General features: G+C 35.5%; 2 protein-coding genes across 6 annotated transcripts in view; both read left to right on the top strand.

Moving 5' to 3' along the window:
- The window catches only part of Rhp (Rhophilin), a 29956-nt gene extending 24638 nt beyond the window's left edge, over nt 1-5318 (top strand). For 3 of the 4 annotated variants that reach the window (XM_008196913.3, XM_008196910.3, XM_008196912.3), the window contains exons 3-8: nt 590-1127; nt 3659-4028; nt 4082-4276; nt 4379-4608; nt 4661-4819; nt 4868-5318. In XM_008196913.3, coding sequence (XP_008195135.1) covers nt 590-1127; nt 3659-4028; nt 4082-4276; nt 4379-4608; nt 4661-4819; nt 4868-5056 — 1681 coding nt within the window. In that variant the 3' untranslated portion in view covers nt 5057-5318. The remainder of the gene's footprint in view (nt 1-589; nt 1128-3658; nt 4029-4081; nt 4277-4378; nt 4609-4660; nt 4820-4867) is intronic. The other variant, XM_008196911.3, reaches the window with a different exon arrangement.
- Nucleotides 5319-7249: 1931 nt separating this feature from the next.
- Nucleotides 7250-19571, top strand: LOC660120 (uncharacterized protein). Of its 2 annotated transcripts, none has more exons than XM_008196909.3 (15): nt 7250-7677; nt 11462-11679; nt 11730-11930; nt 12232-12399; nt 12450-12964; nt 13010-13305; nt 15032-15266; nt 15314-15917; nt 15963-16150; nt 16199-16272; nt 16417-17174; nt 17224-17296; nt 17344-17681; nt 17731-17865; nt 18833-19571. In XM_008196909.3, the coding sequence occupies exons 1-15, from the start codon at nt 7610-7612 to the stop codon at nt 19048-19050; spliced, it is 4089 nt and encodes a 1362-aa protein (XP_008195131.2). In that variant the 5' UTR covers nt 7250-7609; the 3' UTR covers nt 19051-19571. The 2 variants fall into 2 exon arrangements, with proteins under 2 accessions (XP_008195131.2, XP_008195130.2); XM_008196908.3 differs by having other exon boundaries at nt 7251-7677; nt 11453-11679.
- Nucleotides 19572-19595: the final 24 nt, after the last annotated feature.

Below are 19595 nucleotides of genomic sequence, written 5' to 3'. Positions count from 1 at the left end.
ATAAATTGAAACATGACATCCTGAATAAAAAAACAATACACTCAAAGACTGAAAATCTAAAAAAAAATAAAAATTGGTATATAAAAAAACTAAAAACAGTAAGGTAAAATTCTGTAGATCTACATGTGACTGAGAGAGTGATAAATTAAAAAACTCTGCAACTGCAAAGTAAGAACATTAAGAAATTCAAAAAAAGAAATCATAAGACAGTGGAACAACAAAAAACTGAAAAATTTAGGAAATGAATATGAAGTATTGAGAATTAAGAAACTAAAAAGCTGAAATACTGGGTATCAACTCAAAAACTGTGCGATCTAATAAAAGACGAAAAGAGTAATAATTAAAAAACTATGACACTACAAAGTAAGAACATTAGTAAGATAAGACAGCAAAACCACGAAAAATTGAGGAAAGGAATGACTTACTATGAAAAAATGAAAAAATAAAAACAGCTGAAATACTGGTCTGAGATGCAAAAATTGTTAAAACTAGAAAATAGAAAAATTTAATTTAAAGATTTAAAACTATTTGAAAATATTATTATTATTATTATTATTATTATTATTATTATTATTATTATTATTGTTAGCACCGACGCTGTCATGCCCATGATCCCCCTTGGCCTGAAAGAGACAAAAGAGATCGACTTCCGGGACCCCTTCAAGGACTTCATCCTGGAGCACTACAGCGAAGACGCCAACCAATACGAAGATGCCATAGCCGACTTCATGGACACGCGCCAGGCCATAAGGACACCCTTGCGGGACACCACCGGCATATCCCTGCTGTTCCGCTACTACAACCAGTTGTATTTCGTTGAGAGACGTTTTTTCCCGCCTGACAGATCCCTCGGGATCTACTTCGAGTGGTTCGATTCGCTAACGGGAGTGCCATCGTGTCAAAGGACTGTAGCTTTCGAAAAAGCGTGCGTTTTGTTCAATATGGGCGCGATTTACACGCAAATTGGTGCTAAACAGGACCGTTCCACGGCGAAGGGATTGGATGCAGCCGTTGATAGTTTTCTAAGGGCTGCAGGGACGTTTCGATACATTCATGAAAATTTCACAAATGCGCCGTCGATGGACTTGGGCCCTGAAATGCTGGAAATGCTCGTGCAACTCATGCTGGTATGTTTGGTTTTTATCGAAACGTTTTCATTGTACCGATGATAATTACACACGCGTGCTATGGGGGCCCGTCACGCGTCAATTCGTGAGATAATTCCAAGTGGATTAGGCAGGTTCCGACCATTAATGTTAGTAAATATTAAGTTTGAGATTAAAAGGTAGCGTTATTCGTTTCGCTCTAGCGCAAAAGATTGTTCCGATTTGCGGAATTATTACTTGTGGGCACATTTTGCCTTATTGTGCTGCTTGGAGATTAATAAGTCAGATCATTCAAATGGTTTCTTTGGTTCAACTTTCATATCGGCTTGGTGGAAACATTTCTTCTTTCAAGTCTTGAAGACTTTAATATTTTTAGATATTTTTCTACCCATGTTGTAGATAGTTTTAAAACAAACAAAAGGTAATAGTTTAATAATTTATGTGGTCCGTGGACCCCTGAAGGTTTGGTTTAATTTATGCAAAAATATGCTTTGACGCATCATTTTGGTTCAACCTGGCTCATTTTTTTAAATTGCCTTTATTTCGTTGAGTGAAACCTCAATAACTCGAAATGGACTTTAATATGTTCGATTTAAGATCGTTTTTAATAAAAAAAAATATTTATGCGAAAAGTTCATTTTGGCTGTGTTAAATAATTGATGGTCTTATTATTCTGTTAAAAACACATATCGTCCGATTTTGTAAATATTTTTTTAATAATAAATTAACGGTAAAAACCTGTACAAAAGAAATAAGTTTCTACTTTACAGCAATAGAATAAATTTACGAAAACATGCTCTATTTTTCAGCTTGTTTCGTTTGACTGAGTTTATTTTTGAACAAGAATAAAAAATTAGAAAGCATTATTAACTTTTCAAAAAACAAGAAAAACCTCTCCTTTTAGAAAACTTTTTTCAAAAATTTAAAATTTGGTTGTACATGGTAGAAAAGTTTTTTAATTTTTACATATAATTTATAAGTTCAAAAATATAATAAGAAATAAGTTTCATAAAATAACCAGTAAATGGAGGGCTCAAAAGTCAGTCAGTGTAAGTCACAATTTTTTAGAAGCTAATCAGTGTAAGTTCTATTTCACCCTTGAAAATTTTGTTATAATTTTATAGAACAAATAAACTATCATGGTCAGGTCTGACTCTGTTACTTAGCCTTATAAATTAAAAGTTTTCTTGTGTAGCAATAATGTGTCCAGACTTCTCTATTGCTAGCTCTGGGCATTTTTTTTAAATTGGTTGAATTCATGCAAAATTATCTATATTTTAAGAGAAGATAATTTTAATCATTCAAACATATGTTCTGAATTTAATTATTCCCAGCTTATTTCGTTCAATTTTTTAGTAAGAAAAAAGTCCTTGAAATTTTTATTTTTTGTAAAAAATGGCAAAACATGTTTTAAATAATACTTATTTGTTTAAGAATTGGTTTAATTTTGTAAAAAAATGCCACAAAATTTAAACTTGGTTAATTTTTTAGTACAAATTTTGGTTGTGTTACGACATATTTTTAAATAGATTCAGAACATTGGAAGAACTAGCATTAAGAACAACAAATTAAACATAACAAAAATATGGTAAATCTTATTCGAACTTTTGAACAATAAAAATAAGAAAAAAATAATACAAATCTACTAAATAGTGATTTGTCAAGCTTATTTTTCTTTTAAGTGTAAAGTTGTTGCAAAGACGTTAAAAATTTACATAAAACTATCAGTACAATTTTACTTTTCTTCATAAAAAACAGTCTTTCAATCATTTAGAGAAACGCAAACTGTGATCCGTCTTGTAACAAATTTAGGATAATTAACACATTATTACAAATGATTTTAAAATGAAGCAAAGTTAAAGTTAATGTTCAAATAAAAATTCCGACACTTGCAATTTTGCATTTAATTTGTGTAGAAACATTCTAATACTGTCATGTAAAATTGTTTTTAGATAAAAAAAGATTCTGACATCCATAGTTCCAAAATTAAACTTAGTCTCATGGTTTAAATAAACAGGAAAATAAGTAATTTAATTTTTTTATAATGCTATACATCATATTACAATGAATTAGGCATTAGTTAACTATAATTTTTAATGAGTTGGTTCACCTTAGTTTACTAATAATTAATCATCATTCATTGACAATGTGACAACATAATAAACCGATCGAAAAAAATTAGGAACATTACTGAATTTAAAAAAGATCTGCAGAAGCATGAAAAATAATATCATACGTGTCTTCTACGTATGTTTAGACTTGTACCTATTTTAGAATTTCTAGAGTATTATTTTTTATTTTAAAGTATAGTAAACATTTTTCGAGTTTTTCCCCTTAAAATAGTAAATAACAAGATGCAAAACTTTAGTAAGGTCAACAAGTTAAAATTTTCTACATTAATTTTAAAATAAATAAAAATTCAGTGGCCTAGAAATAAAGAGCAAAAACTTTTGTGTTATGAATGTTATGATCTCCGACCTATTGAAATCAGAAATTGTTTCGTTATGTCTATTTTTGCGAAATATTTTCGGCACCCATTTCCCTCATTCCAGGCCCAAGCCCGCGAATGCCTCCTCGAAAAGCTCGACCTGCAGTCAAAAGAAAGCCGCTCGATCGACATCTGCCTCGACCTTGCCCAAGAAGCTGCCCATCTGGCAGACTGCTACAGCCAGGTCTATCAACTCATAATGACCGAATCCGTCCACGACTACGTCCCCTACAGCTGGATCTCTTTAGTCCAAGTAAAAAAGGAATACTACACCGGCATGGCCCATTACCATGTTGCTTCCGGCGTACTGCACAAAGAAGCGGCAAAAATGTCACCCACCACCAAAACCACCCTACAGTTTTTACACGCGGAAACGGCCTCCACACAGCTCGACATCAGGTTACCGAAAGACGACGCCGAACGAAGACTTTTAGGTACCACCCTTATCCATTATTTCACTAGCTTTTTAAATTAAATTGAAAAATAGGTCGCGCGCACTTGAGAGAGTCCCTAGTCCTGCACGAGGAGTGCCAGAGGTTGCACCGGATGTGTCGCGAGCTGAGAGGGAAGCAGGCCCTTACAGCGGTCCTAAGAAATGCCCACAAAACGGCCCTTCAGGCCTACACGAACAACGAGAATGAGGACGACTTCAGCGATGTTCTGGACCCGCCCCGGGTGCAAGGTAAAATGGCCAAAAATTGTGTTATTTCAAGTTAGTGATTAGAAAAAATAAAACTGTAATACTTTGATAAATGCTTCAATTTTTAATAATTTATTTTAATAGCTGCGACCAAATTCCAACTGGCTTTGACGCCCCCTGACTTCGCCCAGTACCGCGTCAACGACCTTTTCCGGGCTTTGGGCCCCATTGCGATTTTCTCGGCGAAAAGGCACTGGACGGCGCCCCGTCTCGTGCAACTACACCGTGGCCGAACCTCTGAAGGTTTCGGCTTTTCAGTCCGAGGAGACGCCCCCGTGATTGTTGCAATAGTTGAATCAAATTCACTTGCAGAGGTACAACAAAATTTTTTTCCTAGTGTTGGTTTTTAATTTGTGTCATTTGCAGTTCGGCGGCGTCAAAGAGGGTGACTTCATCGTGGCAATTAGCGATAAAGATGTTAAATGGTCCTCGCACGATGAAGTCGTGGCGCTTATCAAAAACGCCGGCGATTCCTTAAGTCTCAAGCTGGTCACTCCGATGGACAGGAATTATCTTAAAGTTGGTGTAAGTGTGGTTTGGCGGGTTCGTGACTTAATGGTGTTTTTTTTACAGCCGACAAAGTCGACAAAAGGGTCCATTTCCACGCATAGTAGTAGTTCGGGGGTTTCTAGCGGGATGTCTAGTCCGTCGGGGTCCATGGCACAGCACAAAAATAATAAAAGGTTGGGGTGGATTCCGTTTAAACGGCATTCCTCGTCAAGGGAGGGCAAAGATTTTTTCGAGAATGTTATTTTGAGATGAATTATTGTGTAGTTATATCGACTTTATGTCACTGTACTGATACGAGATTTATTTATTTTTTTATCGTAACTACGGTTAAGTAAAATGAATGATTGAGATGTCGTAATGTGTACATTAACATTCTTAAACATTATTATTTATAGTCGGTACTGTACAACACAATTTTTATTATTTATGTATTAGAGATTTATATTGTTATTTGTTTGTACATTGTATTTATGAATGATGTCTACGATAGAACCCAAATAAAAACTATATTCAAACAATGCCTTTTATTAAAATTCTCCAAATCAGTTTTTTCCTACAAAAATTCGTGGAAATATATTTTAGAATCAGACAGTTTCAAGAACTAAAAACTACTTTGTTTACTCTAAAATTGACGAAAATCTTGAGGAAAGTAAAAGAAAATATAAAAAAAAATTAGAGTCCTAATAGACATAATAAAAAAATCATATTTAATAATTAGTGGTAAAAATCTTGAAAAAATTTAGAAAAACTCTTGATGAACTCAGAAAAAACAATGAAGAAATTAGATACAATCAAAAAAATTAGAAAAAATTTGAAAATCTTAAAGAAATAAAAAAGAACTATGAGAAAATAATGAAACTAGAAATAATTGTTTTTAAAAATTAGAGACACAGCTTAAAAAAATCAGAAGAATTCCTAAAGAAATCGTAAAATCTTGAAGAAATTAAGAAAAGTTTTGAAAGAAAATAAAGAAGAATTTTAATAAAAAAAAGTGGAGCCAAAGAAAATCGAAGAAAATCTTAAAAATTTTAAGACAATTATGAGAAAGCATTGACACAAATTAAGAGATTTCTTGAGAAAATTCGGAGAACTGAAGAAATTAGAATAAATAATCTTTTAAAATTAGGGTAAAAATCATGAAAAAATTACAGAATTCTTAAAAAAATAATGAAATCAGAACAAATCATTACAAAAATTAAAAGGACTCTTGAAGATATCAAAGAGATGAAGAGGAAATAATAAGGAATTCATTTTTAGAATTAGGGAAGAAGCTTCAAATACATAACTAAAGGAATTCAACAAACAATTTCTAAAAATTAGGAAAAAACTTTGAGAAAGTCAGAGAAACACATGTAGAAATTATGGACAAATCGGCGGAAATCTTTAAAAAATCAAAGGAAACAAAAACAAATAAGCTGTTTAAAAGCTGTTGAAGGAATCTCACAAACTCATGAAGCAATGATGGGGAAATTGGAAAAAATATTTGCAATTTATCAAAACTAAAAGAATTTTTTGTGAAAATCAGTAAAAAAAGAAGACAAAAAAAATATTTTTTCAATGTTAGGAAAAAAGCTTGAGAAATTCATTTGGAAATCGTAAAAAAATCAAAAAAAAGAAAGCGTTTTCAAAAATTAAACGAGGTTTGAAAAAATTAGAAAGCAATTAAAACCAATCAGGAAAACAGCTTAAGGTAATCCTAAAAATTGAAATAAAAATATAAAAATTAAGGGAATCTTAAGAAAAGCTCAAAAATTCCTTTCTTGAGACTAAGCTTGAGAAAATTGAAAGAAATTTTAAAGAATTAGCAATTAAAGATTTTTTTAAATTACAGAAAATCAGGTCAGGTCAGGTCAAAAATCAATATAAATAATAAAAAATCATTTTCTAAGTCTAAGAATAAAAATAAAAATTCACACATCATGGGAAAATCAGAGAATATTTTGAAGATCACAAGGGATTACAAGAAAGTATCTTTAAAAAATTGAGAAACCAGAGAAAAAATATTGAAGAAATGAAAACAAATCATTTCAAAAATCCACTTAAAAAGCTAGAGAAAATCATAGAAAATCGAAGAAAATGATGAGAAAATCAACTAAAATAAACGGACATGATGCGAAAAAGAAAGCCTGAAATTAGAAATACAAAAATAATGTTTAATTTTTACAATGAAGAACAAAATACAGAGTGATTAGAAATGATTGTCTGTCGTGTTGCCATCTTAAAGTAAGATAATTAGATGACCTGTAGCACAGTTTCCTTTTGCTGAGATCTAAATAAAAGCTCATTAATTTGAGTTATTACAGAATGTTTCTTTTGTAGAAACCCAAGAGGAAGTTTTCTGTAAACTCAGACAGTTAACTTTCTCGTGTGTCGCCGTGCGTTCGCTGGCGTCGCGACGCCTCTCCGCGCTCAGTCGAGCGTCGGTTGACGTCACGACGACGCGCTTGCTTGATAATTCCGCCGCTCCAAGCATTGATTATTGCCCACTGTGTGTGTGACATACATCAAGGCAGACATGCAGTCGAGCGCTTTCAAATACTACTATTTATTTATGTCCGTGTAGTGTGTAAATGTGTAGAAAATCACCTTCGAACAGCACCGTCTCGACTACGCCGCCACCAAGTCGCAAAACTCTCCCGACTTTCAAAATTCAATCGCGATGAAGTTTGCGAAAACGTTGCATTTTTCGAAATTTTTACATGTTTTCGAGTGACGCGAAAATGATGCCACAAATCGTGATTATTTCGAATGGTGGAGGCGTCGATCTGATTTACTATGAGAAGGGTGTGAATTGAAGGAGACATCATGGGGAATTCTTGCAGCAGCGGACAGGCTCACAAGGATAAGGACAATATGTCCCAGAGGTCCGAAGAGTGAGTACAGTTTGCCCTTTTTTCACACGAATCAAACAAATCTCTTCGATACGCATTGAAGATGAATCTCAAACACGTTGAATTATGCGCCAAGATTATCTCAAGGTCGCAGCCTTTTCCATTTTTGAATCTGGCGTTTCGCAAAGAAGCACAAATACCGCTCCTTCCACGGCGATGTTTTACTTTTATTTTGCATATTTTACCCACATTTGGCGAAATGAGGCAATTTTTACATAGATAGCACCAAGTTGGTTCAAACTTTGCACCGCTTACTGTGGATAATTCGCTAAATACATTCGGAAAATAAACAAGCGTGCTGATATTAAAAAAATAAAAATGAAAGCCTTGGCTGGATATAGAACTTAATTTATTTACCACGTAAACACACGGCATCTGTCCCATAATCCTTAACTTACATTTGAAATAGTTCAAGAGACAATTCGATAATTTCCAGTTCAGTTTTTGGTACTTTTACTTTACATTAATTACTGCTTACATCTTTGAGTGTCTTCATTCTACTTTCCAAATTGCGTTTATACTTTTTATTTATTCTTTTTATTATTTATTTATTTATTTCATTTTATTCTTTTGTGGTATTTCTTGCGATTTTTTACTTTCTTACTTGTTAGTCTCTTTTACATTTTTATATTTTTTTAAGTGTCTGCTAAGTCGGTTAAAAGTCTATTGTTTCTGTAATTAAAAACTAATAATCACACAGCATTCAGCGTTTGCTATTAAATAATTTATACAGACTGAACCAAAAGTACAAAATTCGTATTTTTGTTACGAGTTATTTTTCAAAAAAATCCACGAACAGGTCAATTTTATTTTTTTAAATACTTCATTTTGACATCATAATGACATTTCTAAAGTCACTCATTTTTGAGTAATGACGTTATTTTTTTTTAATATTTTTTTTATTTTATTAATATTTTTTTATTTTTATTTTATTTTTTTTTATTACAAGAAAGATAAAGATCTGAAGTATCTTACATCTTCTGTTTATTTTTACTTTTTAATACTTTCACAAACAGAAAAATTGTGATGGTAAAACCTGGAACAAAAATAGTTTTGAACAGTTCTGAACTAACCAGAACTGTTGTTGTTGGTATACAATTAACACAATTGCTTCTATCGATGTAAACGTAAAGAATATCAATTTTTCACAATGATGGTGAGAAATTCCCACGTCTTAGTACGACTGTGTGCCGTGACGTCAATCCTCTGCTAATACTAAATTATTTAAACCTTTTGAAAACGCTCGACAATAGCAATAAAACACATTACGCGACATTGCTTTAACCAAATTAACACAACACACAGTTACCTACAAAACAATTTCGAAATTCTAATTCAAATATTTATATTTTATGATAATAGCTTCCAGTTTAATGATTGGCTGGGAATAAACAGTGATGTTAAAATAATTACAGACAGGTAATGAACACCGACTACGTAAATTCACCAAGATATTGCAGGAAAATTTAATAAATTCGAGATTTTTCAATAAAGAGGAAACCCAAATAAATAAAAATGGGAATTTAGCAAGGGATGACTCCCCTATTTTATTTACCAAAACAAGCATTTTTAAATAAAACAGGCTTTATGTGCCGTAAATCAAGATAGATTGACTTTTATTGACCTATTAATAGCGTAAATGTGAGGTACTTGATGCAAAGAAAACCAATAAACAATTTCCTCGGCAGCTTATAAATTTATCAAGTGGTTTATTAATTCCATTTTTTACGATTTGGTCAATTATCCTAATTGGATGATTCCACCTGATCACAGATTTTTATGCACATAAATTGATGACGAAGAAGCAAAAAATACAGTTTTGTGTCTATTTATACGCCTGGGCGTGTTTATTTTTCCATTTTTAAGCGAATAAAAGTAAATAAAAAATACGTGGCACCTCTCAAATTATAATTAGAAACGTCTTCTCTCATGAGCTTATAATCACGTCAATTTAAATCAATTCTGACTTAAATTAAAGCGTATTGAAGCACCGACATCAGCGATATGTGCAAGCTGCGTCGTTCCAAGTCTATATATCGAAAAGGGGACGTATAAATAGATGCGTTGGATATCTCAGTATTTTTGGAATTGTAATATATGATTAACAGTTGAACATCTCCTAAATATTTCGCTCGTGATTATTATTGTTAAGTTAAGTTAAGTTGAGTTCTTGACCAAAGTAAAATTTAATTATAAAAAATTGTTATATCAGAAAAATAATTGCAAGCAGCCCTTAAAACCCGCTCCCGGTAAACATCTCCGCCATTATCCTGTTCAAGGCCGCACTTCTATTTATTTCACTCCTAGTGGCCTGGATCCAGGGAAAATAGGTCACAGGATTATCGGGCTCCTGTGGCCCTCACTGTTGACGTCATTAAGGTGACGTCAGGCGGCAAGATTCTCCGTTTCATTCAACGTTAAAAACAGTTTAATTGCTTGAAAAAATAATTTACTGGTTTGATTTCAATCGACAATGGAAGAGTATTATCAAACAATTCGCTTCAATTTCCATCTGTTTAGTTAAGTGGATTGATTTTGAGGTTGTTGGGTTCGGTGCTGACGCAAATATTAGTTATAAAGATAAATATAATCTCGGTAAACAAATGGGGTTAATTAATAAATTGGAATTAAGCCGATCGACGACAGGTTTAGGGCTAGTTGTAAAAGCGACTAACAAGTAGCGGTTTTTATTGTGAATTCGTTGTTCTCCAAAACTAAAAGTAAAGCATTAAAAAATGAGAACAATTATAATTAAACGTTAAATATATTTGTTAATTATCACTCGGTGTAAATAGAAAATCTACATTGTTAGCTTTGTTTATAAATAATAATTTAACATAATTAACTACAGTACTTAAAGTAAAAAAAAGATTATTTAAAAGGCAATTTTCTTACGAATTGTACCAGACTTGATTCAAAAACTATACTTAAATTTTTAAAAAGTTAAAAATTGTCCCATATTCAATCAAATGTTGTGTTTTTTTTACTTGTTTTTGTGATTTGGGCTAAAATAGCATCAACTGATACTTTTTCAGCCAGTTTTAGAAAATATTTGGAAAAAACTACTTTTTAATCCCTGAAATAACACTCGATAAAGGCAGGAAGAACACAAGCTTTTACCAAATTTGAAAACTTTTTGGCTGATTTTTGACAAAGATTTAAAGAAATACTTGTAATTCTGCCTAAAAACCCTCAAAAACAAATTTTTATTTTCACTTACTTTGGATATTTCTCACTCTGTTTTAGCGAAATCTGTCAAAAAAAACAAAAAGCAAAAGAACAAAAGACAAAAAAAAACACCGCAGAGAAAATCAGTGTCCGAAGTTGAAGAAATCAAAGGAAATCTTGTGTAAATGAAGAAAAATTTTTAAAAAACTATAGGAAATGTTAAAAAAATCAGGAGAAACCCCTGGGGAAAAAATCAAAATACTCCAAAAAAATGCGGTGTACCTCTCGTGTCTTAAAAAAATAAATAAAAATAATACCACTTTTGACAAGATTTTCTGGGAACTTTTCTGCTTATTCGAAAAAATCAAAAATAAACAGTTAGTAACATTTTTGGAAAAATCAAAATAAGCCAAACAATTTGTGTTATTTTTTATAACATTTTGCAAAATAATTGCGTTTCCAAGTAACGAACGTGTTAAAAACCTCAAAGATTGAGATTTTAGTCTAGATATAAAGGTGTGAGGATAAAAAACACCATTTTCACATATGTAATTTGTATTTTTCTTGCGGATAAAATACAATATTGCAGGTCTGGTAGCTACCAAGTCCGCGCAAGTTTACCATCCGAAAAACAGCAGACTCTCCTCAACCACATAACGCCCCATTCTGGAGTGATCCTCGAGCCTAGTACCGCCGGTCAACCTCCCCTTCAAACCGCCGCTCCTCCACCCACAGCACCCTCAACACTAACCGTCTCCGAAAAAAAAACCAACATCTCCAAAATCCTCAAAGGAGTAGCAGCATCCAGCATTTCTGGTAAGCTACTTTATCACTATTATCACAACTTTTTTTCAAAATCCTTGTAGCCGATTCCATGTCTCTGAGTTCACCACCAGGCACACAAAGCCCCCAAGGATTCGATAAGCTATCAGAGGGACACGTTCCAAAGGAGGTCTCCAGCCTCTCCGAACAACTCCAAAATTTGATAATGGGCCGAGTGTCTCAAGCCAAAACTGCGTCCAGAACGCGCAAAATTGTCATCTACGTTTGCGCCGCAGACTCGCAAGGTACACAAAAAGGGACCAAGTCAAGATTTTTTATCTTACTTTCAAATTTTAACAAACGTTGACTTTTTTGGTTTAGTTTCTTCAAAAAATTGGTCTTGTTTAGGTCTTGGTACTGCTTTTAGAACAAGATCAAGACTCCTTTTGGTTATTTAGAATCAATATCCGCTGTCCTAATATCAAAACAGAGATTTTTTTCGAAAAAATCACTTTTGGTTTTTGTCGGTTTTTCCAAATTCCACCAAACGATGAAAGATATTGATATTGATTCAAAACAAGACCAAGTCACAATAACCCCTTCCAGATTGTTACGTGGAAAAGGGCGTCCTCCACAACAGTGTTTACCCAGAACTGAGGGCTCACTGCCGGTCGAAAGGTTACGAACTACACATTGTGGACCTACACTGGAAGACCCTCTTGGAGAAACAACAAGACCACGAATTCCCCGAGCTTTGCATTGGAGAGCTTACAAGTACGACACCCCACTACCCTTCCAAAAAATTTCGGACCCTTATTTTTTAGGGCAAATGGAAGTCGCCTACATCATTCCGGTACTTTTCCTGAACAATTCTCTCGGAACACCTCTCTTGCCCATAACCATCGAAAGCGCCGATTTTAAGATGGCAATGGAAAGTGCCGAAAACCAGTCAGCTCAGACCCTCCTCTCCAAGTGGTACCAGATCGACAGTGATGCTCAACCCCCTTGCTACCGCCTCCAGCCAATTTCCTACCACATCCCGGGCTTCAAGGAAACATCCCCAGAAGAGCGCGAACGCGCTTTCGAAGAATGGCGCACCGAAATCGATAAAATGTTGGCGGTACTTATCACCGTCTTCACGCAAGAACTGCGCGACACTTATCTCACGACAGTGGTGGAGCAAGAGGTGCACAACACGGTGTTCATGAGCCAAGAGTTGGCCAAACGCTGCATTTGGATCAACCGCGTTTACACACCCACGGCCAAAACCCCGGACAATTTGAGTCCGGGGGATGCAGAGCTCTACCGGAGGCTCAACACGCTACAGAAAGATCTGAGAGTAAGTGAGTGGGAGGTAAAAACGAAGCGAAAAGATTGTTTTTAGAACCAGTTGGCCGAAAAACATATTGTTAGGATTCCGGTGAAGTATGTGGAGGGTGGTTTGAATCCGGAGATTCCGGAACACGCGCAATACATAGCTCAAGTGACTGCTCACTTACAAAAACACCTAGTGGAAATGATGGACTCGATTATCGAAGAACATCAGGGGAAAACAATGCTGAAGCCGAGTCAAGGGATCGAAGCGCCGCTTTTCGAAGAACTGAACCAACAAACGAGCTTTTGCCAAAAGGCCGCACAATGTAGTATTAATAGAGAGAAAACGATTAACGAAATTAAAACGTAATTTTTGGCCCAACTAGCCTAAGGAGAACGGAAATGCATTCTCTCCCAAAGATGAATTAAGGGAGAGAAGCTTTCCCCCAGTGTTTTTTTCAGGCAGCTGCATCAGAAAATATCATTTTCCAGCTCGATTCATTTAAAAACGTGATTAAAGGTGGAAAAAACTATTTTTTAGACCAAATTCTGTAGTTTTTCGGCTCATTCTTGACTAAATAACTGCAATTTTATTTAATTTGTGTAATTTTGAGAAGCGCTCAAACAAGATTTTCAAAAAAAATAGTCTCACGTTCGAAAACAAACTAGATTGACTAAAACCTGGCTCTGACTGGATCAAATTTGGTGATTTATCGAGAAAAAAAGTTTGTTTGTAAAACTCTAAAAAAAACACAACCTGTCAATTTATTTCGGTCTAATTTTGTTGATTCTTCGATTTGATTCAAACAAAATTTTGCGAATAATTCCGTTTTTGTGCGAAAAACTAAACACTCAAAAAAGATACGTCATTTTCGAGTTTTGATAGTTTGATAGAACAATGATGTGATTTTTCGGCTGATTTTGTCGAAATTTCGCTTAGAAATGAACCAAATCGAGAGAAAATAACACAATCATTTTCGAGTTAAAAAAGATAACATCAACTGTAACGTTTCGTATAATTTTAGGTATTTTTTTAAAGTAGCAGTTTTTACCCTAGGCGAATAACTAGGCGAATTTTTGGTCTATTTTTTATAATTTTGAGAACAAAATTCGTTTCTGACCGAATAACGTGCTCAATAAGAGTAAAAAATAAGATAATATTTAATTCAAATTGGTGATTTTTGGTCACTTTTAGCGAAATCTTAAAAGAAAAACTGAGATTTTAGCTCTAAAACGTGCTTAAACTCTCAAGACAGATCGAAAAAAACATAACTTTTGACCAAAATTTATTATTGTAAAAATTCTTGTACAATCTCTGGTTGAAATAATCTAATTTTCACTCATTTTAAGCGATTTTATATCAAAAAAAACTTCGTTTTTATCTCAAAAACGTGTTTAAAACTTCCAAAAAAGCAAAATTCACACAATTTTCGGTCTAAGTTGCTGAAAATAATTATAAATTCTCACTGGAAAATGCTCTAAAACACTCGAAAAAAGTGCTAGACTTAACTTGGTGTTTTTTTGGTCTTCTCCAGAAAAACCTCACCAAAAAACAAAGTTTAACAACAATTTTGAACAACATTTGTTTTGAAAAATGTCTAAACAACAGATTTCCTGTTCAAGTACGAACTAAATCGAGTAGAATTACCTAAATTAAATCAATTTTTGGATTTTGGATCTTGTAAAATAAAAAAGTTTCTTGTTCATAAATGCATTAAACCAAGTGGAAAATGTTAAAATACTTAACACAAACTTTGGTCTAAATAGTTATTTAACTCAGAAAAGAAACTACAAATTTATTTTCTTGGCCTGTTCTGAAAGTCTTGACGAACTTGAAAATTGTTTTATGTAGTGTCATTTGTCCTAATCAACCATTTCTAACAAAAAATCCTGCCTCATTTCAAACAAAAAGTCAAACTTTTCTGAAAACTATCTTTGATGATTTAAGACGCGTCATTTTCATTTTGGGTGACTGTCCCCCAATTGTATATATTTTCGAGGATGGAAAATGATATTTTCTGATAAAGCCATCAAAAAAACGACGCCCAGAATAAAATTTTCCGTCCTAGTTGAATAAACTTTTATTCCGTAGGTATATAATGGGAGATAACCCAGTTCCTCTAATATTATACGGCCCCGGTGGTTGTGGCAAGACTACTCTGTTGGCCCGAGTAGCGCAATGTTGCCAGCAGTGGCTGCCGGAAGCCTTCCTAATTTTTAGATTCATCGGTATCAGTGCCCAATCAAGCACAATAGAGCAATTACTAAGTTCGATAACGAATCAGTGTTCGATTTTAACGTATGGACATAAATGTTACTGTATACATGTGAGTGCTTCTGGAGTTAAAACAACCACCAAAACGCCTTTTTACAGAATATAGAAACTTATGAAAAAATCCTTCCAAATCTCTTAGCAGCTAGTTGTCTCCAGCGCCCTTTGATAATAATCCTCGACGGCATAGACCAAGTCCGCTCTTACAGTTCCAAATCGATCGAGTGGCTTCCCACCAAACTACCCGACAACATCAAGCTGGTGCTCTCTGTATCAGAGGGCAGTGACGAGTTCCTGCAAATCGGCAGGAAAATCAGCCCGAACACCTTCATCAAGATGCCGCTTCTGGGCGAGGCCGAGGCGAAGAACATCCTCATGTCCAGTGTGATGCAATACAATCATAGCGTTAATTCTAAAATACAAGACTGCGTTCTCAAGTCGGTTCAGGAGTGCACGCTGCCGCTCTACTCCAAGGTGCTCGCCTGGCAAACTTCCTGGTGGGCGGACAAGGAGCACGACATTGTCCCGAAAGGACACGTTAACGATCAGATCAGTCTCATGCTGGAGGAGCTCGAGACGATTTTGGGCGTCACGCAAGTCCAGCACGCTCTTGCAATAATTACAAGCACCAAGCATGGGGTCACAGATTCGGAGATGATCGATTTGTTGGCGTTTGACGACAGTTTTCACAGCACAACCACTTACGGTAAGTAAAAATTCAACGAACTAACGTAAGTTCGTTCACTTGTAGTTCCTTGGGCGCCGGCTTGTTTGACTTGGTCGAGACTCAACAAGCACCTGGCGCCCTTTTTGCAATGGACGTTGACTGGGGGGGTTTTGGGGGTCCAATGGAGGGACAATATGCTGAGACAAGCGGTGGCAGTGCGGTACAAGGAACACGCCAAATGGGCAAACCAAATGATTTACGATTATTACACGGTAGGTTGGAAGTTAACACAGCCACCGCCCTACGATAATTTTTTTAAGGGCAAATGGTGGGCCAGCAAGCCAGCGAACGTCCTGGCACGTCTCGTGTCACAGGAGACGATTCTGGGAAAATGGTATGGCTTTGCATGTCGCTTTGTACCAACAACTTAATTTTGCATGTACATAGTTGGAAATAAAGTTTGGTCACTTCCTTTTCTTTTGGTTTTTCTTTAGTATGGTGCTCCTTGAGTTGACTGTTCTCCTTGTGTCTTTTCTAGTTATAACAGGCGGAAGCTGGACGAGCTGCCGTTCCACTATTATCAGTTGAACGGGGAGATCGAGAACTCGCCGTACATTTCGGACATTACGTGGATTTACGACAAAGTCTGCGGCTCGAACTGCTACCAAATCCTCGAGGACATTAATTTGCAGAAAAGTGTGAAGAACGAGCTGACTTTAATGTTGCGAGATTTTATAGAAACCCACGCCAGTGTCCTCAACTACGACGGTCGACAGTTCTATTCGCACTTGTACAAATACTTAGAAGGCAAAGTTAGGCGTAAGGAGATTAGTTTAGAGTCGAATTCCACCCTAGCCCAGGTGTACAACGTGGCGAAAAACCCGCCAGTTTTGTCACTTATCCCGCTAAACGCTGGACAGGGGAAAGGCGATGCCTCTGCCCCCCTTTTCCAGTACTTCGATTTGGTCACGAGACTACCGGAAACGGACCAATTTGTCATAAGTGTGTCCACAAGCAAGGAGGAAATAAGCGTTTGGGACGTGAAAAAGTGCGCTCAAGTGCGCGTTTTGAAAGGCATTCCGCATCCGACCAACCTGATCCCGATTGACCAATACAGGTGCATAGTTCTTTGTCGGAGGGAGTTGAGGATATACAACCTGGACTGTGGTACCTTCATGACCAAACTGAAGGGCGTCATGAACCAGAAAATGCCTTACTTCGGGCTTCATGACCAAAGCCACTTGGTGGCACTTAGCAGAAACCGGATGTATGTTAATCTTATGAACCTGGAGACTGGTCGGTACCACTTATGTGGAAACCCTCATGATTAATTACAATTTTGCAGGCGATTGTGTCACCACATTCAAGGCTGGGGAGGACCGCTTTCTCAATTCCCTGCTGGTTTCGGGGGATGGGAGGTGAGTTTGCACTAATCACTTAACCATACTGATGATTGAAATTTAAGAGTCCTTGTGTGTGGCGACGAGACACAAAAGCCGTTTCCGCTCCTAGTGTGGAACCTCCAGTCCAGAAAACTATTATATGACCTTAGAATACCTCATCACGATTTTATAACTTCACTGTCGGCTATCACGTACGAAGGTAGTTACGTTTGCTGTGTTTGTCACGAAATAGACGAACCCAACCCGAATTTCATCGTTGTGTATGATTTGCAAAGTGGTACTTTATTTAAAAAATGGAAACCGTCATGTAACACGGTTTCCTTAGAAATTAGCTCACAAGGCGGCTGTGTCATATCCGGTCTCGAGGACGCTCGAATACTCGTTTGGGACCTTATTACTGGTACAATTAAAAAACACTTATTTTTGAAATTATTAAATTATCATTTTAGGTAACTGTCGATGGTCTTTATGTGGCCACACCGCTCCCGTTTCCTCCCTCAAGCTTGATCCAACGGGGGGTTTGTGTTTGTCGACGGATTCCGAATGCAGAGATAGATCCATCCGGCTTTGGGATCTCAATAAAGGTGATAAATATCACAAGAAAAAAATCTTTAACGCACAAAAATAACTACTTCCGAACAATATTTTAAAATCACAAAAAAAGTTGTGATTGAGATACTGAACCTGCTTCGGTAATTAATTGGTTTAATTAATTAAAAAAATATTTCACAAAATGTTGGCCCTTTAAATAAAGCCAAACTTTCGCCCATTAACGTATTTAATTCACCATATAAATTATTTATGCAAGTTAACATGAACGAACTATTGTGTGATTGTTGCAAATACAATAAAAAATTGATAAGATCGAATAATATGCTCGTTGAACCATTGACAAACTGCCTAAAATCGGAAACATTATCGGCCATTGCATCGAAGACGAAAACTAGTTTTGTGGGAAGGGCCAGCGCCGGTTTACCGTCTCATTTGTTCCAAGAATGCGTACTTGGCCAATAAAAATATAGGAATTACCTCCAACTTGTTTATCTACCGCACAAAAAATTGCAAGGTGTTTGTCATTGGATATCGATAACTAATGCGCACCCGACAGTATTAGAGAGACCAATAACAAAGCGTCTGAAAAGTTGGCAAAAAATTGGTCGATTATTTTAAACGGCAGATTTTTACCAAATTAACTGGAATTTCGCTATTCGTAATCGTTATAAAAAATTCATAAAAAGTCGTGGATTAGTCTAGTTGCGGAATTAAGTCGTATTCACATGAATTTATTATTGTTAGAAAGACAAAAAAATACCAAATTAGAAAAAAGTTTTTTCAGAGATTTAGAATTGCAATGATTAGAAGAGGACGCTTTAGGGTAGAAAAATGTTTTGAAGAAAACGCAAATGCTAATGTTAGAGCAACTTTAATTACAGAGCACTTTGCTGAATTTAAAAAATTAAATACTCATTATTCTTTGTTCATTTGTTCTTTAATTCTTTTCCATTATTTGAGTCAGGAATCAGCTAAAAATTTCATTTTTGTTGCTCTTAGGCAACTTGGTGTCGGTTTATACACCAACCAGGAACATTGCAGCGTGTGAACTGACGTCCAACGGCCACTACATCGTCCTGGCCCTTGAAGGCGAGGAAGAAGTGGTAATTTTGAAGCTAACAGGACTCCGTATGGACCTAAACGAGGAAAACGAAACGTACGGAGTGGCGGAGAACACTGGCAAAACTTTTGAACTGAAGGAGAGTGATGCGTGCTGACCGAAATAGTTTAACTCTTTTCAATTATCACAGGAATTGTTTAAATGTAATTAAGAATTCTCCGAGTCGTGCTTATTTGTCATTGTTTTTTGGGCAAAAAATACACACATTTCGATGGACTGTGCTGGTAGCAGATCCAGACTACTTCTTTTTTATGAGTTGTAATAGTTTATTGGATTGTTCCTGTCCTTGTACATGTACCTTCAATTTCTATCAACTTTGCTTAATTTACTTCATGGAACGGACTGATCAGAAATTGTCAAAAGGAAATCAAGAGTCACTCCACTGCCAAAAGAAAATCACGACGGTTGCCAAAGTATTTGTAACGCTAAGACTTCGACTTTCGCAAAAACGTTGACAAAGAAGCCGGCTAACCAATGTTATAGAGTATTTTAAGCAAAGTCCTATTGTTGCAAAGATATATTCCCATCTGGTATGCGGAACAATATAATTAAAATATTATATTTGTATGTTGTGATTCTTGTGTAAAAATAAATGTAATAAACGATGAAACACACTCACTCACCGTCTTTCACAACTTTCAT

This window comes from Tribolium castaneum, chromosome 3, assembly GCF_031307605.1.
Source record: "Tribolium castaneum strain GA2 chromosome 3, icTriCast1.1, whole genome shotgun sequence".
Taxonomy (NCBI): Eukaryota; Metazoa; Arthropoda; class Insecta; order Coleoptera; family Tenebrionidae; genus Tribolium; species Tribolium castaneum.
Note: the sequence above shows the minus strand (reverse complement) of the source record. Positions and strands in the feature narration are given on the sequence as shown.